The following is a 23,709-nucleotide window of genomic DNA, read 5'->3' as shown; positions in this document are numbered from 1 at the left end:
GTCAGCAGAGACATATTCTTAAAGACCTTCAGCTGTAACTGCAGTGAAACAAAACATGCACACACCCACACACACCACATTTCTTAACAATAAAAAATCTTTACAATTGTACACCACTTTGGGTTTTTCTATCAGAAGAAAATCCTCATATAGTATATTGAATGATGTGGCAGTTCCTTGAAAAAACTGTTAAAAGTTCAAGTGGTATTAAGCACACTTTGTCACAGCACATGCTTAGTCCAGATTTTTCAAATAAAAAGAGTGCTATTGAAAGGGCTTCAGAGAATATGTTTTACATCAATGAAGGTTGCCACTGACCTGAATAAATGTGTGGTTGCTAAAGCCCTTAGAAACCTGACTGATGCCTTTGTGATTTAATCTAATATTCAACATAATGTGAGTTGGTGAGGCTTTCGATTAGATATTGGTGATATTGTGTGAACAAGAGACAACATAATATAAAAGTAACTGGTGCTTTATAACATTCAATCCAGGGTTTTTTCCAGCCTTTATAGATCTAGACTTTTTTTTAAATGTAATTACAAGCCTGCACTTGTAATTACATTGACACTTCCTCAATGTCAGATTTTAACAGCCATGTCTTTTCCCACAGGCGTCTGATGAGTCATCTGACTCCCCAGAACCAGGGCCCGTCACCTGCATGGAGCCCTTTATGGTACGGAGGCTCTCCTGCCGGACAGTTCAGCTACCCCCCCTGGCCTTTAGACAGGCTGAACAGTACTACTGCGACCGAAAGCCCGAGCCGGACACAGTCACCGTCCCACCTCGGCCCACAACACTGCCATTACGAGCACCGCCACTCATCGCCATCACCTCTGCTGACACCACCAGGTAGGAGGATGTTGACAAGTGGGCCTCAAACAACTACATGGCATAGAATGAATAAAACCTGAAAAGCTTAGTCAGTCACAGTATAACCAATCTGCAACACTAAGTGGCGTCCAGTGATGTCACATGACCAGAACCAGCAGATAAATCTCTCATTATATAGATTAATTACATAATGTTTTAAAGCCTTTGCTTTGTTGACGCTGATCATTTTCTGTTCTCATCTAATGAAAACATAACATTTAAAATTATATTACAGCACACAAATAAAAAACTATTTCAATACAGAAATATGGGATTAAAAAGCAAGTCTAGAACCTGCTTAAAGGCTTTTATTTTCAAAAGGTACGATTAATCTGAGAAATGGGCCTCTTGTAAAAAGAAACTACACCAGTTTTACAAAGGACTCAGTAATTTGTCAAAGAACATGAGTGTAAAAAAAAAAAAATAAATAAATAAATAAAAAAGCTGTATTATGAAGACCAAAAAACACAGCAGAGGAGTCTAGGATTAAGATGTGGGATCAAAACTTTGTTTAAAGCGTCCTTAAGTTGCAAAACAATACCCTGAGCTTTGGGGATCTCAAAGCTCCTTTAATGTCGGCTCTTCCTGTCATTGTGAAGCAGAATTTACCAAGCGTTGGATTGTTCACCCACTACTAGAGAACGTGAGCTGGGTGTAGTCCGTCATGAGGCAAGCTAGTTTTACCCTACCCTGATGTGTTGTTGCAATTATCAGTAGTTAGAATTCTTTTTGTAAATAAATCAAAAAGCAATGTCTCATTTTATTTCTGTGAAACACTTATGCACTACTTTGTGTGGGTCTGTTGAAGACTGAAGTTGGCAGCTGCAAGATGATAAAATGTAAACAAATTCAAGATGTGAGGTTTTTTTTTTTCACCCTCTTTGAACTGCAACACAGATACAGAAGTTATGTATTTTTTTGCAGAGCATCTGCAGGCCTTTTACCATAAAATCATAACTAGACTGATGGATTCTGTGGACGTCATTCTGCCTTGCTGAACAGAAACTTAATCAGTTGTGTTCAAAGCTCTCCCAGACAGAAGTGGAAACACAATCAAAAAGATCAATATGTCAAGTTCTATTGAGGGAGACGGAGAAAAGCCTGGTTGTCAAAGACACTGACTTCAATGTACAAACAATGCCGGATTTCATTAATTGGTACTGTTGGTATTCAGAGAGGCCAGTGATGCAAAATTCATCACCCATCTTTTGTCTTCTGCATGAGAATATAAAGTTTTAGTTAGTTTTAGTTCAGAGTACCATCCATTGGTCTGTATGTGTCCTAAAATTGTCATGTCATGACTTTGGTCTGCACTGTCTTCAGATCAGCAACATGCCTAATTCCCCACCTTTCTCTAAGTTCTCACTGCTTGAGACAAATTCTTGAATAGAGCTTCAAATTGAGGGGAACCGTCAATATTATATTTCTTCCATTTTCCAATGATTACACCAACACCTCTCACCTTCTCACTAAGAAAGTATTGGGGAACATTTCAGCCTCACTGCAGCTCTTTGTCTTTGGCATGCTTTGTCAGAGTCACTCTAGCAAATTGCGTCATATATTTTGTTACTACATTTGTTAGGAAAACTTATTGTTTTGGATCAGATCAGATCAGAGTCACTAATCTGATTTGATCTGGATGCCAAATGAGAAGACAGAGACTAAATAAGTATTTTAGTTATGACATACAAATCAGTTTTAACTTTGGTGTTATGTTTATTTCTGGGTTTTTTAGCTAATATTCTGCCTCTTCACATTGTAATGAAACTGTCATGCAAATTTTGCAAACTTACAAAATGAGTTATCATATTTTCTTTTCCTTTGCTTCCTTAATCAAATGTTAGATCCACATTTTCTTCAGGAAAAGCTGGAATAAATACAAAACTGTAATCATGAATATAAGCATTTTAGCTCTGACATAAGATTTCAGGGAGACTTCTACTTTCAGTAACAATTTGAGATATAAAATAATTTGACAACTCCAGACACTTAGTTTGTATCTTAAAATATACTGTTTTCTGATGTGTTAAATACATACATATGTCTAAAAAAATAATAGAGGGGAAGAGTAAAACATATTGAGCTGATTATAAAACATAACACATTTTACTCCCAAAATAAAATATGTTTTGCTCACAAAAAATAAATATGTTGGATTATCTCCAGCACTTTACAGTATTCCTGCTCAGCCTTTTTAAATTAAGAGATATTACAGACATTCCTTGTTGAGGAAGCTCAGGTCCTTCAGTGTTTGCAGCAAGATGTTGCATATAATCTTTAGGTCTGTTGTGAAGTGCAATCTCATCTAGAGCCACCTGTTAGGGTATTAGCATCAGAGCAAGCAACTTCGAAAAGCCGATAAATAAGACTGCTTTGTTCTAAAGACCACCCAGCAACCTCTGGAGCTGAATTTTTGAAAAACGGTGCTTATTAAAATGAAAATCAATATTGAAAACCTTAAGCAGCAACTCCATAAAACTGTAGCGCAACAACACAACACGTCTGGCTATAACAACGCTGCAAAACCCACAGAGCAGCACAACAGCATTAACTGAAGAAACTTAGATAATGAGAGTTCCTACAACAATCTACTTTCCCTTTGATAATTTTCAAACCTGTGGCAGCCTGGCTGAGCTCGAAACCAAATTGTGTTTGCAATAATTTCAGATTTGTATAAAGTCACAGAAGTGTTTAAAGCTATAGATCTTTGTTAAGTAAGTTAAAAGAGAAGCACTGACAGAATATTAGTGTCATGTACTTGATATTTGGCTTTCATTTGTGCTTGTCCTACATTGTAAATGGCTGAAAATATATATATATATATATTTTTTTTTCCAATTACTGTAATATTTACCATCTCTAATCAAGAAGCAAGAAGTTTCTGAATTCAAATCCCAAACAGGAGTATTTGGAGTTTGTATGGCTTTTCCATGTACTTGTGTGGGATTCAGTCAAAAAGGGCGACCTGTCTGCCAATCTAGGAGAACTGGCTCCAGTGTCCATGAAATATTGCGTGGTCAATAACTAATCAGCAGAGAAGTTTATTTACTGGCTACAATCCTTCAGAAGCTCCTCATCTGATGCTTGTTCAGATGAGTCCTAGTCCACTCCTGTTAAAATTCATGAACTTATTCATTTGAGTTTAAACTCTACTTATATGCGATTAGCATTTAGACAGAAACTTGAGGCAATAAAGGATGAAATATTATGATTTGAGGCAGAAGGTTTGTTTGTTGTGTTTCTCTCGCAGTCATGAGTGATAACTAAGAGTTCCCCACATTAAGTGTTTTCCAATTAAATTTCAAAAAATTGAGTTCATTATTTCTTTAATCAGGGTTAGTGTTGTCTGTGTTTGCTTGGAGAACTGACACATGATGATGTGGAGGAGTAGTGAATAGATAACCCAAGTTCATGGGCTGGAATAATTGAATTAAAGCAGGAGTTTTTAATAGATTCCTTGCAGAAGGTTGATGACATTACACAGGGATTATAACAGGACAAATAGCTAAAAGCTTATGAATAGGCCGGAAGAAACAACAAAAATAATATTTTATGAATGATCAACAGCTGGTGGGGGAATGTCCAACACTTCTCTGAGTCACTATTGCTGTTATTTCAACAATGTTTCATCAACTCTCCATTATACAAGACTGCACTGTTAAGTGTCTGTTAAGTGTGAGAAGAGAAAAAAGAAAGATCCCACTAATTGAAAGATACACATTCTATATCCATGGCAATACCAGAACTGCATGTGTAATGAGTCAAACAGAATAGAAAATAATAGCGGTGGTCAGACTGGAGGTGTTGTTTTTGTACAGGATTTTTCCACTGAATCACCTGGACCCTGACTCAAACTGCAGCACAATGATGAGGCCAAAACATGTCTTGAAGTTCTGACTGAAGAAGAACACTGAGTCATTGACCGTAGTTAATTAAACCCAACTGCACTGAACACTGAAGAGGGCACTTGAAAACAGACGAGACCAAATGTGGAAGGTGTTACAACGAGCTGGAATTGTGTTGCTCAGGTTTTCAGCATGGGCGCATTGTGTTTTTGTTCACAATGTTCTGTGCAGGAGAAGGAGGTTTTTTTGTATGTGCGTGTTGTTTCTCTTGTCTTTCCTCTGAGAGGTGTCACTTGCACTCGTGGTCTAGATGGAATGCATGTGACCAAAATTACAAAGGAGTATTTAGAAGAGCGGTTTCCCTGAAGTAGACGGCAAATGGTTTTCTCACATTTGTGATGATCTGTGCTTGACCTTTGTTGGACTGCATATTTTGTAAATAGACTCTTACTCGATCGCTCTTCCTCTTCGCTGTCTGATGAGGACATTAGGAATTACCTGGACAAGCTCCAGGGTCTCATTCGACCTCTCCAGATTCTCCGTTGTTCGTTCTCCACACCGACCTTCGTCATGCATCTACATTCCTGTTCAACCTCCAGTATTCATTCACCCCTGCTAGTACTGGAACAGAGAGAACGGATAAAAATCTCTGCTCAAACTAGTCATCCACTTACCACAAACTCTTCTGTGGATATACTTAACTCTCCTCAGATTTTCATCTCTCCTCCCAAACAGTAAGATAAACTCCATTCTCCATTGCCCATCTCCTTCTCCTGAAAAATCTCAAACATCGAAGACTTGCTTCTTTCTTCTCTTCCAGTGGGGATCCAGCTCCTCCTGCCACCTGCCAAACCATCTATGATATCAATAAACCTTTTCAAACTACCAAGAGTGTTCACAATTCCTGCATGCACCAAAGTCTTAAGCAAACCAAACGCAGCATAGTACTAAGGGAGCTTCAACCAAGAGGCCAGTCTGTTTTGTAAAATGTGGAGTTTGATGGCAAGGAGAATCGCACATTAATCAAAATCCCTGAGAATTAAATTGTTGATATTAAAAATAGAGCTTTTTTTCCCCCCTGAGGTCTTTAATCAACAGATTGAAGAGTCTTTTTGTTGGCAGCATTACTGTCTGTCTAGTTGTGAAGCAGCACACTAGATTTTAAATTGGCTTTATTTGTTTTGATGCCGTTTACCTGATTTTAAGTGGGTTATTTTGCAAGCCATTTCTTAGGCTTGTTTTTATAAATTACTGATATTTTTTTCTAAATGACCGGAGATATTCACAACACACAGATTGTATTAAAAACATCATCTACTGAAAAGGTGGTGGTAGTTTTGATGCAAAAGAAGAAAACAAACAAGGCTTGCTGCTCCAACCGCTTTATAAAAATAATGAAGTAGCGATGTCACAAAAGGTAAAATTCATTCTTTTGTGAGGTGTACCTGATATTTTAGTCAGTAATGTCTCAAAAGAGATAAATTGTGCAAAAGGTGTTGTAAGTCAATTGTTTTCTGGCTTGTAAATTCAGAAAACTGACCTTCTGGTTTTGAAATGCTCCAAGGGATGCTTTGCAAGTACAGGGACAGAACCAAAGCTTACTTAAATTACCTCCATTAAAAAAATACGTCCACTGAGGCGTTTCTCATTTATTATTCATCTAAGAATGAATTACTGAACGGAAAGAATCAATCCATCATCTTTCACATCCTTTAAACAGCCAATATTTACATCCACATTACTAATTGATTTTGAAAAAATTAAATTAGTGATGGACTAATTGATTTTGGCAAAATCAATTAATTTTGGCAAAATCAATTAGTGCAACTGTATGTACCCGCAAATGATGCTCTTGCAGCTATGAAGTCTTAGTTTACTTTTTACATCTGCACTTTCTGTTTTATTCCTAAAGAGAGAGTGGTAATTAAAAAAGGTGACAATGTCTATTGTCACAGAAAGTCAGCTTTGTAACAAATTGGGTGTCCTTGCATAGGAACAGAGAGCATCAGAAAGGGCAGAAAGCAAAATATGAAATCAGTCTGCAGCAAAGGAAAGTATCCTTGCTGTTAATGGCTTAATAACACGCAAAGCATTGGTATTTAAATGTTCCCCATCTGGCTTCAAACGGTGTGACTCATCAAACATTTGAGGTCTAACAGATTTCTGTTCCTCACCTCTGTGACTTACCAATCCTGACAGTAAAAGAGGGAACGTTACAGACATAACAAGCTAAGGCAACCAGAAATCAGTGGATTTTATTTCAAAGTAAAACACAAAGCAGTTTTACACATACTGTGTCTGCTATTTATTTATGACCCTCGAATGTGTTGGAAAACAAATCTAGGGAAATAATCAGCTTCTGTCTGGAGATTCTTGCTAGCACAGCGCTGTGGATAAAGTCAGTTTTGGCAAAGGAAAAACCGATTTTTCCTGGCTTTTTTTTTTTTTTTTTTTTTTTTTTTCCTGGAGGGTTTTATATATACCCACCAGCCTTCTCTATCGGAGCTGGCGGTCCAGTGGGGAAATCATGATGCAGTTTGGAAATCGAAGTACAGCCAGTAAGTTTAAAGCAGCCTGTGAAGTCAGTGGTCAAAGCTGTCTGTCAAATCTAAAATCCCACTTTGTCTCCATTGAAACATGACAGAATCCTCTCATTTACACAGGGGACAATGATGGTCCTCTCTGACTCAACTTTGATCTTGATGGCAGTCTTCGAAAGGGCTTTGAATCTTACTTATACACATAGTGCTACCTGCATACCTCTGTGCAGTGGCTGCTAATGTGCCAGATGAGAAGGAAAATACACCAGCTTCATCCTTCACATTTCTAGCTCTCCCTCTGTGCTTTTACCACAGATGATGATGATGGGACCTTAGGTACAACAAATGAGCTGTCAGTTTCTGCTTAATATAGCAAAATGCTGTTTGAACTTCACAGTTTAAAACAAAAAACATGATTACAGTTATGTAAGTGTATTTTAAATGGCAATAAAGCATGACAAAAACTTAGAAAAACAACATAAAATAAGTTGCCAGTAGTTAAATTTCAAGCGAGCAAAGCTATTTTCACGGCAAATCTGTGGAAACTGTCTCCTGTTCCTTGTAATTGCTGTGTGATTCACAAGAACATGTTCTCTCAATTTGGCAATTTTGCCTGCCGCATAGATGCATTGAACATCTACATTGTTCAGTCACCTGTATCTGTGACAGAGCCTGCCACTCATAATGAAGAAACATTGTCAATACTGAATAATTCATCTTGCTGTTCTGATAATGTGGGGGAAAAAAAGGCATAGGGCATTTGATGTAGAGGCAGCTCAGCCTCCATCTGACTGTCAGTGAACTTTGATGTTACAGATGTTGTATTAGCTGAATTAGCATTTTATCATTATAAAGAGTTCTGTCATATTTACAGAAATATAATGTGGATCTTTTAGAGGCTTTACTTTAAAATAGATGCGATAGATTTTTTTCAGTGATTTTAAAGCTGGTTTGGATTTTGTCAACTCTTTAGACAGGTTCACTGCCTGGAATACAAACGAACAGGCACGACATGTCTGGCAAAAGTATTTATTGAGTATTGAGGTGTTGATTTTTTTTAAACAGATTTTCCACTAACTGCAGTCTTCAGTGTATTTTGACGATGCATGTTGTGCCTTTACTCTAGCAAGACCACGTTTGCAGTTTAATTTCAATATAAATACAGTTGTTCCTTTGACATATTTTTAAAGAACTTTGATGACAGAACAGCATCGTGAAAAAAAAAAAAAAAACCCACACACACCAGAGAAGTCCGGGGTAAGATTTTGGATAATATTTGACCTTTTAAGAAAGATTGGTGAGAGTTAGAAGTCTGTAAGAATTCCCATTGCAAGCCATGTCAGGGACACAGCAAACACTTAGAAAAACAAAACGTCAAGAACAATACATGTAAAATGCCATGCATGGCGGAAAAACTAGCATTAAGAATCTGTGGCAAAAGTTAACTGATATTCACTGACACTCATCTAATCTGACCGAGCAGATAAGACTTTTACTTCTTTTTCATTTTAAAGTTGTTTTTAAGATGAGTCATACCCTGTGCAGCAAATCTTGTGTTAAAATAGGGTTAAGACTCTAAGGTGGCCAGTTCATGTGTAAAAAACACAATGTCTCATGCTCTGTTGACTTCATCTTTTACAATATGAGGTTCGTGAATCCTGGTGTTTTGAATTTAGTCAAACTGTCAGACAAAAATCTCATAGATGAAATTTGACTGGCTCAAATCAGAACACATCCAGAGAGGAAACTGGTGATGGGAAGAGTGTTTAACAAAGGGTATACATCTTAGCTGCACTTCCTTTGTTCATCAGTCAGCTGGAGTCTGGCATTCTGGATGGAGGACATGCCATTAAATGCACCATCTTCAACTTCCGAGAGAAATTTGTTACACTAAATTTGTAGGTGGCTGAATAAGAATCTCAGCCCCTTATTGCAAGGCCAAAAACATTTTTTTCTTACTACAAAAGGTGCCTTGTTGAGGTATTCATGGCCCTTGGAAACTTTGAACAGTTTTTCTACTTTACAGCAATAACCCTTCACCATATGTGCAGTTTGATGGTAGTCCATTATCCATAGTTTTCCATTTTTTGGGCAGATTAAATCTGAAAAATGTGGCATGAATTTACATTCAGCCCTGCTAAATCTATTTGTTTCAAAACCACCTTTCACTCCAATTGCAGGAGAAAGTATCTCAGGTATGTCTATGCCAGTTTTCCACATCTAGGCACTGGACTCTTTTGGTCATTCTCCTTTGCAACATAATTCAAACTCGGTCAGCTTGGATGGAGAGTATCTTTAAGCATTATTTTTTAGGTCCAGATTTTCATTAAGCCTTTGTAAAGTAGTCACCTAAAATCAATCTATTTGCAAATACCTAAAATATTGAAAAGAAACTGGGAAGCTGAAATACCTGGAATAGCATGTGGCACGCTACTAGCCGGTAGTGCTAAGGATATTTCCACTGTGGATATTAATGCAGATCAAGATACATTTGATGCTTGGACAATTAAAATAGACAGGTATTCGCTTTCTGAGAGGAGGGCTCAAACTTTTATGGGTTTTAGCTATTCACAGGCAGACAAAATCCAAATGTATTATGCTGTTTGTGCTTGAGACATAGCAAAATCCAAAAGCTAAAGGAGTATGAATACTTTTGCAAGGACAATCTCTGTTGTTGTACTGTCTTTCTGCAGCCACCAAAGCACTTTAGATTTCTGTGAAATATCACTCACTGCGTTTGGACTTGTAGCATAGTCCCACATAAACATCAACCGACTCCACTGCCAGCCACGGGTCCAAAGAGACCGCGATTCGCTGGCACAACAACTGACGCAACGCTGATAAACAGTAGATGAAACGTTGCTCCATTTACATAGACATGAACGTTTTTGTGTTCGGGAAGCCGTGACTCTGCATTTGCATCATAGACAAGTTTCAACAAATAAGCCAAGAAAAAAAGTACATATGCAAAACTATGTGTTGAGACTGTCTGATCCAAATGAACAGCCAAGGACTACGAGAGATTAATCTAATCTGAATGCAGTATAAATTTCCTAAAAAGGAAAACGTTGTCATGTGGATTGTATGTTTTATACTAGGAATCAGATTGAAGAGAACAATTTCACGATCGTTCAGATTCAGACGTACAAATCTTTCTTCCCCCTCTGATACCAGTCAAACACCAGCTCTTTCCCCCGCCCCACTCCTCTTAATTAAAATTCTGCACTGCTCAGTGTGAGGAACTGATTAGGTTAATTTTTCCATGTTTAAAGGAACATAAAGCAGCAAACAAGCATAATTTGTACTGCAAAAATATTTATGCACAAATATGTTTTTTTTTCCTGACTTGTGCCAATCATAATTATGTCTGTGAATGTTCACGAAATTGTTGCAACCAAAGAACTTGCTTATTTGAGTTAGCCAAGCATTGCTGATAACCCCAGTGAGAATAATGAGATCTGTATTGGAGCAGTCAGGGGAAATCACTAATTATTGACTGTACCATACTTACCTCAGGGACTGTCTTGTATCTTCAATCCAACAGTCAAACACAACATAAACAAAGAAAAACTCCTGATGAAATGTATACCAAAGAAAAGAAATTAAAAAATGATGTTTCAAAAATCAAATAAACCTATTTATGTGTAATTTACTTGGATATGTTTCTTTTTCTGAAATAAATAGAAAAGAAATGCATTCACAAATTCAGTCACTGTCATTGTCAGAGTACATTTTGCTACAGGAACCGGACATTTGACTTTAAAGCACATAGCAGAGGTGCCTATTTATGTATTAATTTTTTTTACCAATACATCAATTAGAAAAAAAAGGGGCAGATTAATAAAACTTTGATTTTCTAAAGAAGGATTAAAAACACTAACCAAATTTTAAAAGTGTACAAAAATATTTCCGCAAAGTAAACTTTTTAATAGCCAGTGGGTGTTGTAAAACCTGATGATAGATAGCAAAATTTCAAATCAACTGGGACTGATGGAAAGAAGGCACTTTCAAGGTGATTGGTTGGCTTTAGTGAACAGCATGCAGAGAGAGAGTGACTTATGACAACATTCTCAGGTGGATTCTGAAGCACCTTTTCCCCGAGGAATGCAACTCAGACGGAGATGAACAAAATAAAAATCAGAAAGACGAAGATCCGAGGGTATGTCTGCGTAAGAATATATTTCTGAAAACCTATTGATGCTGGAGTCTAACTTGGTTGGTGAAACTAAGGATTAATTTCTTTAGCCCTCAAACTGGGATCAATCTATTTCTGTTTCTTCCCAGAGTTTAGTGTGTTACTGATTTCTGTTTATGGTCGCCACACATAAACATTGCATTCTGATGCCATAGTCTCAGTTATGTTGCATGCCAGTACAGCAGTCATAGAAATCCAAAACATTATGCATGAGACATGCTACAAAGTGCATAAAGAGAGCAGAGGACCTACCTTTATTGTTCTTGATCATCAAGAGATCATTTTTGGCAGTCATTGCATAATTATTCTGCAATTTTGCAAGTCACAGCAGGATAGCTGGTATTTGAAACTCAAATCTGGGAAATTTTATTTAGCCTTTTGCTCACTATGCAATGTTCTCACAGGTAGCTCGATAGTTTTGCTGCAGGCATCCAGAACCCAAGAAAAGTTCACTGAAGGATTGCCATTTTGCTACAAATGGGTTGGACTCCATATAACACGATTCTGTCTGGGAGTTTTAACATGGAGTCCACCTGGATGCTACGCTTGTGCTCACAGTCTTTTGTGTGCTTTGTGCCATCCTGCCACCATTACACATACCTGCCACTTCCGTTATCCCTCTCCTTGTTCCTGGAGGATTATATTTCTGCTGCTAGAACATGTGCGACCGCATTGCCAACAGCGTTATAGCTTCCAGGAAAACAGGCTCGAGCTGCACTGTGAGCGTTAGGGGAGGGCAAAATGAAGGAAAGATGAGTCCACCTTTGCCCTGGAATTGATGGCAAACAGCAAAGGAGGGGAAGTTTAACGAGATGGACTGGGTGTTTGCACTCCTGTGTAACCTGCAGTGATGGACACATATCCTGCACAGTCTCAGTTTAATTATTTACTCCGATCAGCTTTTTATTTTTTATTTTTTATGTGTTATCTGTATGATGGAACACATAAGCTCAGCATTTTGCTGTCTATCCAATTTTGCAACACCAAAAAAAAAAAAAAAAGAAAAAAAAAAAGAAAAGAAAAGACAAAAGCCTGCTATTGTTGGGAGAAACCTGTTCACCATCTAACCACCTGGCTCCATGCCCGATCCCACATCCTGCTTTACTCGGGGTGATTTTAGGGGAGGTACCTCGGGGTGGGTCCCTCATGTTTAATGTATGTTCCTGTTGTATATATTCCGGTCGGCTGTTCGTTCCTGCAAGGCAAACCTAGAAGCAGGAACAATGGTGATACGTCCGGATGGCATCACCCTCAGAAGTTTTGCACGTTTCTTGGGGACTACTGTCCTGAACAGCTGCCGCATGACCACATGCACTTTGCAGAGATGCACGGACAAAGCCGGGAGCAGATGGACACCGGGCTCAGCTGTGAACTCCTTTCTGTAAGCTTACTCTGGGACAGTTTCCCCCTGTCCAAACTGCAGCCACAGAGCTTTGCCTCGTAATTTGTAAATGGATTCAATTTGGGCTCCTTCTGTCCCGTTTGCGCGTGACTTTAACGACAAAGTTGATGGAGTTGAACTCAAAACATACTGGACGTGAAACCGAGGAACATTGTTTTTACTTTGCTGCTTCTATGTTTTATTTAATAAAAGGGGGGAAAAACCTGACCTGAGGAAATCTCTCACAATATTATTTTTACCTCTTCCGATTTCATGTTTAGAAAGTGTTTATTTTCACTTGAAAAAAAAATCTATATATATAGATATTTAAAAAAAAAAAACAAACAAACAAACAACGGGATCAGTGAGGATGGAACCTGCTTGCGGGACGGTGGGGACGGCTCCTTTGGTTGCCGCCGGCGGAGCAGGCGTGAGTGCAAAGGCGCCCAAACATCTGTGGAGGCAGCAGAACCAGGCGTCGCTCTCTCCGCTCCGCCACGCGCTGGCAGTACGCAAGAACGACCGCGTGAGACAAAGAGGCTTTTCGGACACCGAGCGGTACCTCAGCGCGAGGAACATGGACCGGACTTACGCCGTGGACACGGGGCACCGACCCGGGCTGAAGAAATCCAGGATGTCGTGGCCGTCCTCCTTTCAAGGTCTTCGACGGTAAGGAGCAGCAACAACAACAACAAAAGAGGAAACAGCTCTTCCTCAGCTTGTTTCTCTTTAATCTCCGGCGGTGGAGATGGGCGTTGTGGACCTAAAATGATGCGCTTGTATTTAGTAGCAACTTTTAGAGGATTAGGTTTGGCTTTGTTTCTTTTTACGCACCCTTAGTTTTACATGACTTTTTTTAAAAATGCACTAAGCAAAAAAAAAAAAAATAAAAAAATAAAAAAATAAAAAAATTCGCAAAGCTTTGATAAAGACGCGGGGACAAAGGTTAAACTAGTAAATGTCACATGCAGTTCGGTCGATAGCATAAGGAATAATGCAAAAAAAAAAAATAAATAAAATAAACTGTTACACTATTATTATCCCAAACCCACTTAAAATGATTATAAATTAAGCTAATCTCCCTTTTGAAGTATTCTAAGCATTGACGCTTTCAGATGCTTAGCTGGCCGTTTGATTTAGGTCAGGCAAGACGTGTCAGCCTTATGAGGACTGGGTTATAATAAGAACACATACATAATTAATTAAGAATTATAACAACCATATACTTAGATGTGTTTTCAGACTTTTGTCCCTGTAAAGATTCAGAGTCCTAAACAAGGGAATGTTGAAATTGAATAGATTTTCTTTGAGAATCTTGCACTGACCGGTCACTGACTGATACCTATTTCAGATTTTTTTTTAAATGTTTTTCATTTTGGAAGTCTCAACTAACTAAAATTTTGCCTGATTTAAATTTTTTTTCTTAATGACTACAACATACAAAATTAAATGTATTGCGGATAGTTTTATACATGCACGTTAAATACTGGAAATTAGTTCCCTCTAAAAAGGATAACAATTTTTGGTCCATAAAACCAACCAATCAACAGCATGTACTTTGAAGTGCATGTTTCTTTTACATCCATCATAGTACACACAAATAAATAGATAATCCTCCAACCTTTTTCTCATGAAAGAAGCTACAGCAGCTTTTCCCCTTTAAGTGTTAGTCCTTTAGGAAAGAAATTAACTTGTCAAAATATGAACCAACATATTTCAATAAAAAAGTACATCAGAGCACATACTGTTGGCAAGTATGTTTACAAACAAAATAATTGGAGTTAAAAAACAGTGAGTGAAAAACTGCACACACACACACACACACACACACACACACACACACACATATATATATATATATATTTATATATATATATATATATATATGTAAATATATGTAAGAGAGAGAGAGATCTGTAAGTAAATTGATAAACATATATCAATTTACTTACAGATCTCAAATCAATTTACTTATTGATCTCAAATGAACCAAAGACATCAATAAATATCTTTGGTCCATTTAATGATGCCTCCGTATTGCTTTTTCTTCTGCAGTGACAAAGATTGCTTGGAGTAATTGTCTGGCTTTGAAAAGTAAAAGGTCAGAGGAAAGATTAAAATGGGCTGGCACCTGAACCCATCACATTTTGTCACCTTTTTCTGCAAAAATAATGATGTTAAAATGTGTTGTGCGATTGATGCTACTTAGGTTTAGTATCTCTACGCAGCCAAATGTTACTTAGTCCCTTGGCTGCCACTATGCGCTATAAAGAGAGGTGTTATTGCTTCCTTAATTACGCAATGACCACAACCTCTCCTGAGAGGGCACACTGACTATATACGACAGGATGGATTTGAACAGCACACCTATAACATATGCTGGGTCTTTCTGTGCAGTTGCAGCTGTTGTAGTGAAACTGTCTGCATATACAGCCTGACACAAAAGACAGCCTGGGTGTGTGGGGAAAAATTTTCTGCTCTAATTACTCACTTGTTCTGGGAAAGAAGGAAGAGTGGGAGAGAAAGGAGGGAGAAAAAAAAAGACCAAATGTAATGAAATCTGAGAAGGTCACCTCAAGCTCATTGGCTGAAGTGAACACTACTGATGGAAGTTTGTGTCAGATGGCTCGCAGTTTCCTGCGGTTGCTCTTTCTTCCATAAATGCAGGTTTGGATGAGTGATGCCTGCCCGCCGGTCCAGTCACCTTGGAAGTCGGCTATAGGAAGCGTGTCGCTGGCTCCTCTCGCTTCTCTGGCTGTCGGACAAAACATCTACTGTCACGGAGGCAAAACGGCTACACAGGGAGCGGACGCCTGGGACACAGGGTGGAAGCGCAAATTGGTGTGCTGAACTAAAAACGCCCATGTGATCTTAAAATTGATTCAGATATTTCTAAAATAAGGAATGCAGTTCATCTGGAGTGTGGACCACTGAAACAACATTCACATTTGCTTCACGAGGTAAATTAGGCTTCAATTAGATTAACCCAAACAAATCAGATTTCACGCAGGAGGCTAATTGCGTAACAGGCACACATCGCTCTCCAGTATATGTACTAAGACCAGGCTAAATCCAAACCGTGGGCCCCGTGTACCACATCTTTCTTCACTGTTAAAACAGACATTTAATTAGTTGTATTTTTATGTGCATCAGTTAGGTGTTTATCTTTCATTAGTTCTAGAACTGCCTCAAAAAAAACAACTTTACATTACTAGGTAAAATGTTAGCGAGCCAGTTCTCATTTACCAACATGATCTTGCCAAAAATCCTTTAAAGAAATTGTACATAAACATGTGAACACATAGAAATGTAAATACATAAGTACGCAACAGAAGAATCATAAAGGTACGAGAGGAAAATCAAACAGCAGGGGTAAGTAAAGGAAGATTTCAGCAGGCAGTTATGGGAAAAAGGTGACAAATAATGTGTGGGTACCTGCCAGTTTAAATGGTGCTGCTAAAGATTCATTGGACCAGGAAAAACTTTTCCACCTAGCTCTTGTCCAACTTTGGTGTCTGTGTAAATTGTCGTCTCCGGTTTCTTTTCTTGACAGGATTGACGGCCTGTATGAGCTTCCTCTGCTGTAGTCAAACGGTTTCTAAGTACGACATGGATGGTTTGGAGAAGGTGTTTTGCATACCTTGGTTGTAACAGGAAGGTTATTTAAGTTACAGTTGCCTCAACCAGTCTTCATCAACAGGGCATTGTTTGCCCACAAACTGATGCTCGCTAGATGTTTTTTCTTGTTTAGTCTTTTCTCTGAAAAACAAAAAAACATCTGTGGAAAAACCCTGGAAACAGTTCACAGTTGATCAACAGTTTTTAAAAGACTCAGACCAGCCTATCTGTTGCCAACAACCATGCTATATTTAACAACGTTGGCGTCCTTATGGACCCATGGACTTATATGTAAGCGTTTCAGAGGGTGATAGTTAATGGATTAAGGTATTTTAAGTGCTCTTTCTTCCTTATTGTAATCCTTCCACGAGTCATCAGGCCTAAATAAATAAAATGGCCTAAATAAATAAAAGTACTCTGATATTTTTGGATTATTCATTATTTGTCTTAAAAAATGGCCAGTAAGTGCAAATATTAAAGAAAAACACACATTTTGTTTAAATGCTACCTTAACCTGCCATTAAAAACAAAACACAAAAAACAAGACTGTGTGTTTTCAGTGCAGGCATAAAGTTGTTCTGACTTCTAGGAAGACAAAGGAAGCTTCTTTCGCTTCATTTAAGGGATTCCTAAACCTACACACTGCTGGTGTGTGATGCATGTGTTGTTTACATTAAAATCCCGTTTTCGACCGACTGCTGCAATTAAAAAGACACCAGAAGGTCACACGTCTTCACATGCAAGCCTCTGCAATCGAGTTATAGCTTCAAGTCATCCTAACAAGACAAATACGCTGATTATAACAGGCAGATACAAACAACTTCTGAGGCTGGACCCTGGTAGAAAGCTAATGAGAAGTGCCAGCTACTTGCTTAACACATGCTGCTGATATTTGCTTAACCTATAGGGAGAGACAGTTAATTTTTGCCCGGAAGGTACTTGTGTTGTTGCCGGTGAAGTAGCTGGTGTGGTGCAAAGATCGGCAGTCCTGAGGTCAAAGGACTGACATGTCGCAGTCACAGTCGGGCCACGGTTCTGCTCCAGGCTTCCTATGAGACCTCAGTTTAAAATCTGGATCATCATTTGATGTGGAGGTGGCATCTCTCCCATTCCTCTCCTGCTACTTGACTGCTCCTGCCATGGGGACGCTGCAGGGGGTTTCATTATCTTTGGAGATGTCAGTGAAGAGGAATATTATGGTTGCTTTCCTTTTTGTCCAGTCACAACTCAAGATGGGGTGATTCAGTGGGAGGCAAAATATCAAAACAAAAATGATGTAAGCATCTCAAAGGGAGAAGAGGTGATGGATAACGTTTATTGCATTTGGGTATTTGTATCCCTTCACATAAAGATTGGAAGTCAATCCGCCACTCACTGAGTCTGTACTGTACTTATCAGCCTCTGAATTTTCTTTCTTTTTTTTTTCACTTCAGCCAGTCCTCCTACTCTGAATGGCATTTGCAGAGTGAAGCTTTTAACCAGTACGAAGAATAACCCCTGGCTATGTCATTAGATCCCTAGGGTGTTCATGAGTGAGGCAGGAACTGCTGTTGGGTACAAAGCTATAAATATCTGTAGTCACTGCCTTAATCACAGACATAGTGTACAGGCTTCTGCAGCACTGCAGTTCAGATACATTGTATGGCGGCACTTCTCGGAGTGAAGCAAGTTCAAAAGGTCTAATGAACACATTGCGGTCATAAACTTTCCATTAGTTGAGCTCATCAGCAAACATTATGTAGCCTGGGTAATGAGCTGAAGAGCTATTATTTTCTTTGTGAGGTTTTATGCCAGAGAACTAAAGGATTTAAGACAAGGAAGCTAATTATTATAGTATTTTTGCATCTTGTGAGATTTTTTTTTTTACTTGTGCTTATGTAGAACTTTCCCAGGGAACAGGTTCCAGTGCTTAAACAGTGCTGGTACTAAAGCAAACATTTTTCTCAGATCAAAGAGCCAACTTAGAGTCACATCATAACAGGACTGTAAAAGAACCTCGCTAAGTAAAGGTTTGATTGTTCCTCCCTTTTCTTTTGAATAAATAATGTGGAGGATGTTAGTGTAAGATGACAGTGCCTTGATGAAATAATTTATACCCGTTGGACTTTTTCGAATTTTGTCCCATAACAACTACAATTTATCTTTAGATAAACCACCTCAAAATGGTACAAACTTGTAACATGGGTTTTGCAAGTAAGCACTGTAAGAGTAGGAGGACTGCAGTTTACTCATTAGGTGACTTCTGAAGGCAATTGGTTGAGCTGGATTTTAGTTAGGCGTATAATACAATTGAAAAGCATGCATCTGTATTCTTCCACTTCTCTACTTTTTTCTAGTCTGTTACATACAACTGCAAAGAAAATACAGGGAATTATTGCTGTTGTTATATACCCAGATGGGCATTTATGCCACATGTTTCACAGAAGCGACTTTTTGGAATTTCATTAGCCATGTTGTGTTAGACCAGCAATGTACCACTGACAGCTTTATCCTTGTCAGAATGGCAGATGTAATTTATAAAATAAGACATCTTGAATCTTATGTGCATGCTGTTCACGCACTGTTGACGTAAGCATTTGCTTAATTTTTAAATTGTGCAAAACAAATGACATCTTAAACCGATGTGACTTTTAGCATCTAATAACTTAACTTTCACATCTCTTCATACACCAAGTAAGTTTTAGAGCAGCAACTACGTGTAATGTCAAGTCTGTTGTGTATCTCTTTGACTATTTGAGCAGCACGGTGCTACAACAGGTGTTGCCAACCTTTTGTCTTAAACTCTTCTGCTTAAATCTCCAATCAGAGCTGGTCAGCCCCCTTTTCTGCATGAGGTGCTCACACTTGTATGCATGAACATATACCCCGGTCAGTCACTGTATAGTCTTCATGCCTTTGCCCAAAGGCGATTTGTCGGTATGTCGTTGGCAGCAAGTTTTGTTTGTCAGTAGTTTGTGTTTTTTTTTTTTTTTTTTTTTGGCAGGTATGTAGGAAGAAAATAACCCAAAACTTTTAGTTTGTTGCCTTTGAGTGCAGCAGTATGTCTATCGATAATTTTAAATTGCTCTTTAGAAAATATTTCTTTAAAACCCAATTAGCTTGGAGATATGTAGGGTCCTCACACGTATATTTTCCAAGATGCTGTGATTTCTTTGTGAGAACGTGTCAGCATTCCTAGCAGTCACCATTTCCTCTTCAACATTGTGAAAAATCAGGCTCATACAAATGCTGAGAGCCACTGAACTGTTCAGTCTGTGGGGAACATTGTTACAGGTCCTCGTGTGAAATTTCTCTAACTCACGCCTGTACTCCAGTCTGTGCATAATGATTTGGGACACTGCACCTTTTTTGTTTGCTTTAGTAGTGGAAATTGATTTTGTCCAGGGGTAGCAACATTTCAAGTATCAGAAGTGCATCTGTCTGCAAAATTACATGCTCATATTTCACTATTGTGCTTAAGCTAATTTGACTTACTGTGTAGTTTTAGTTTCATATTTTGGCTGTCTAGGCTTATTTTCTTCATTTTTTAATTGATTTTCTTCTTAAAATCTCCCATATTTTATCAGCTGTCTTAGTATAAATGGGAACATGAATTATAAGCACAGTACCTGCACCCCTGAAACGGCAAATACCTGAACAGCATGCCTTTATGTGAGTGAGTGAAAGTTCTAGCTTGAATGATCTTTGTAACTTTTGCAATTTGGAACTTTTAGAAACTATTTCAGGCCTGGTACCTTGTTTCCTTTGATCCAGTGCTGAAGTTTCCCTGACTGATACTGAATTATTAAAAGAAATTGATTTAGTTTTGGAAATTACTGATTGCAGTCATTCTCATTAGAAATTTCATTGTGCATTTAGAATGGCATAACTAGTATACATCTAACACACAACTTGTCATTGAACATTGACTGATATTATTTGAATATCAGACTGACATTTGTGCTCTTGTTATTTAATATTACCAGGGGCGCAACTACATATTATTCAGGTGGATGAGAAAACATAAATCGGCGCCCCCCCCCAAAGGAAGGTACATAAGGGTGAAGGAGCGTAGAAAACATACGGTCGCACTACCTCCCCCACCCCTGAGACACGTGAAAGGTAAAACTCGCTACATTTACATTTACATGTGTGCGACGTGAAGGAACGTAAGGGCACGGTGAAGTGTATGCGAAGGCATCATCGGGATGCCGCCCCCTCCAGACGGGGTTTTGACGCCCCCTCTGGTGCAGCGCCCCTATGCGTTGCATGCGCTGCATACCCACTTTTTGCGCCACTGAATATTACAGTTTGAGCTGCATGTAATCTCTGAGCTACATGAGGGATTTGTGGATCACCGAGTAACAGTCCCTTCAGGTTTGGCTCCTGTTAGTGAAAAGTCTTAGAAATGTATTAAGGACAGCACAGAAAGTGAACAAGTCAGCAGCTATTGTGCACATATGACCCAAACATAGGTATGATATCCACAACACATACCAAATGCATGTCCTACTTTTATTTCCTAGGATGGTAACATGTGCCTCTTTTCATTTAATTAAGCTGTTGTGTTGTTCCTTATATGTTTAGAAATAAATTACGGTAACACAAAAGTAAGATGGAAAGACCTCCTGATACAGTAAACAATATTGAATATCCACAGCATTAAGGCCAGATGAAAAACTTATCACCATTTATCTTGCAAAATGAAAGGGTGAGATAATCCACCAATAATGTTCCCACTTGAGCTCTTACTTCTCTGAACGGCTGTCTAAAAAATGCTGTTTCTTTCTTCCCCCACTTACTGCAAATTGGGGTCTGTTCTACTGCTTGATATTGATTTCAACACAAGAACAGCCATTGGAAAGTTTCACCTGGTTTTCTTCAGCTAACCTGACTGGAAATGGCTGCAGTTTAACTGTTATTATTAATTTGCCTTTATATTAGGCTATGCCATCATGAAGAGCTTTTGGTTTTACTGATATAACAGTTACTGATGGGGTTGCTGATTTTTTTTTTTTTTTTTTCATGGTCAGTTACAGTTTAGATGGTTTCTTTCAAATGGAGCACAACCGGCTTGAGTGACACATGCCTGACCTAGAAATAGCACATGTCATCCACTTATCTTTCTGGGTTAGATGTTACAGCAATACTTCGCTCCTGGTTGACATCTAAGGTGTTACAAGTCGAGTGGCTGTTCATAATTTCTCTGGTACCTAGAGGCTTTTTATCATCTCTTAAACCTGAACACATTTGATCAATAAACTGTGTTGAAAAACTGACTCCACAGCTTTAGTTTGAACTCTTGTGCCTTTATTTAATGGGCAAGTAGCTTCTGATACATGTTTGTGAAGCAGTAATTGACACAAACTTTGTTCATTTCCCAGCTGTTTCAGTGTTAGAAAGGTGCCATATTAATTGACTTCTTTTCAGTCAGTGAAAGAGGTCATGCACAACATGTTTTGCTTAATAAACAGTTAATATGTCCATACAAATCGGCATAGATGTGAAAAAAAAACTACTTTGCATGACTGGAAAAGTGTGGCTGCTCACTGAGGAGATGTCATCTTTTACCAAACGAAATAAATCTGAAATCAGGGGGCAACAACTAGGAAAATTAATGTTTAATGCACACATCAACTGTTTATAGCGGTGCTGATGGATGGAGCAGGTGAATTCTGCCTGGGGAACAAATCCATTAAATGTCAAAACTACACAATGTCCAGCACCTAACACAAGCTACTGTGTGTAACGGGCTCTGGGGAAACATTATTGTCTGTTAGAAGAGAGGAACTGTGCAGAAATGGTGAAATCTCACAACTCCGACAGTGTATGTGAATCAGAGAGGACATTTTTACCAGCAGGAACAGGCATTTGCTTTTCATAGCTCTCTCCTGGCGCTCGCTCTCTCTCACTGGTCATCTGTTGGGCTAATAAAATGCATGAAAACCATTTTTGAAGGACAGCCTTTCTTGTAAGCGGCTGTGAGCCAAAGGCTTTGTAGACTACCCGCTTGATGCCGGGTAATTCCCTTAGCTCTTGGCTGGCTGTGATGCTCTGATCATATTACACTCAAAAGGGCGATAAAGACTGGGGCTGAGTGGGCAACTGGTCTGTTGGTCTGTGAGGTCTGCTAATTGCTTTGAGACAGATAAGACTTATAATTTTTTTTTTTTCAGGATATCTGAACGAGATGCACCATTTCTGATTTTGTGGCTAATCTAGTTTTTGTAAGGCTTGAACCTTTTGATACCGATTTTGACTGATTCAGATTTGTCTTTGTGGTGATTTATGTGGCAGAAATTTGCAAAAAAGTTCTTTCACCCTCCTTCACCACTGAGCGGTTTCAGTACAACCCACCACTTGCTCCCCAGTCTGATTTGGAAAAAACAAAACAAAACAAAAAAAAAAAACATGATCTCTTCATTCCAAAGGCTTACAGTAACAGTTTGTCAAATTAACACAATCTCATTGAGTTTTTAAGCATTGTAAGACTGCTGCATTTATCTCACTCACTGGAATGTCATGTAATAAAATATTTCAAAAAAACATTGGCTTATTCAATCAGTATTTATGCAAAACAGCAACAATTGATGACAAAAAAAGAGTCTCTTAGCTGTAAGATTCCAGGGGTTATGTATTAACAATATTATTTTGTCTTTAGGGTGAAGACAGAATAATGGGATTCAAATAGCTGGTTGGGATGTAAATAGCTGAATGTTTTCTTTCTTTGTTTGTTTCTTGTGTGAAGGGGTAATGCTTTTGTGGGGTGTGTTCATTAAAAAATGATCAAAGTTTTTAGGTTTCAGATGGCTGGTCACCATTGGAGGCCGATCAAATTAAAAAGGGTAAATTTTTCGTAATCAGTCGACTTGTTTTAATATTGTGCGTCTTTAGATATTTGTAATAAAGATGCTGAGAACTGAGAATAGTCTTGCTCCGTCTGGCTCTTTCAGTGCCATTAAAGTAGAACTCACTAGAAGTGATTTAGTCACTCACATGAATTGATGGTGCCTTTAAAGCATATTATCTAACTCAGTGGTTGCAATAACTTAGTGACCTTACTATACATGCTAAATGGCATAAACATGCAATAACTAGCCTCAGAGCAAGAGGCAAGGTTTTTGTACAATAGGAGAGTTTTATATTAAAGTGTAGTGAAGGATGAAAATGTGGTCAGCCGTAAACAGCTTCACACTTTATGGATCGTGAGTAATCTGCAATATAATTCCCTCAGCTTTTAAATATTTGTTCAGCTTTTAATTCTTCCTCCCCCCCCCC

General features: G+C 38.5%; 1 protein-coding gene across 2 annotated transcripts in view; it reads left to right on the top strand.

Annotated features, from left to right (window-relative positions):
• The first annotated feature begins 619 nt into the window (after positions 1 to 619).
• The window catches only part of pde4d (phosphodiesterase 4D, cAMP-specific), a 158,162-nt gene continuing 135,072 nt past the window's right edge, over positions 620 to 23,709 (top strand). Inside the window, exon 1 of one of the 2 annotated variants that reach the window (XM_015029196.1) lies at positions 620 to 852. In XM_015029196.1, the coding sequence (XP_014884682.1) occupies positions 662 to 852 (191 nt within the window). In that variant the 5' untranslated portion in view covers positions 620 to 661. Of the gene's footprint in view, positions 853 to 13,181; positions 13,504 to 23,709 lie in introns of those variants that run through there. The other variant, XM_015029194.1, reaches the window with a different exon arrangement.

This window comes from Poecilia latipinna, unplaced genomic scaffold (assembly GCF_001443285.1).
Source record: "Poecilia latipinna isolate Pla-1442-1.1 unplaced genomic scaffold, P_latipinna-1.0 Scaffold146, whole genome shotgun sequence".
Lineage (NCBI taxonomy): Eukaryota > Metazoa > Chordata > Actinopteri > Cyprinodontiformes > Poeciliidae > Poecilia > Poecilia latipinna.
This window is presented reverse-complemented; position numbering and strand designations above follow the sequence as displayed.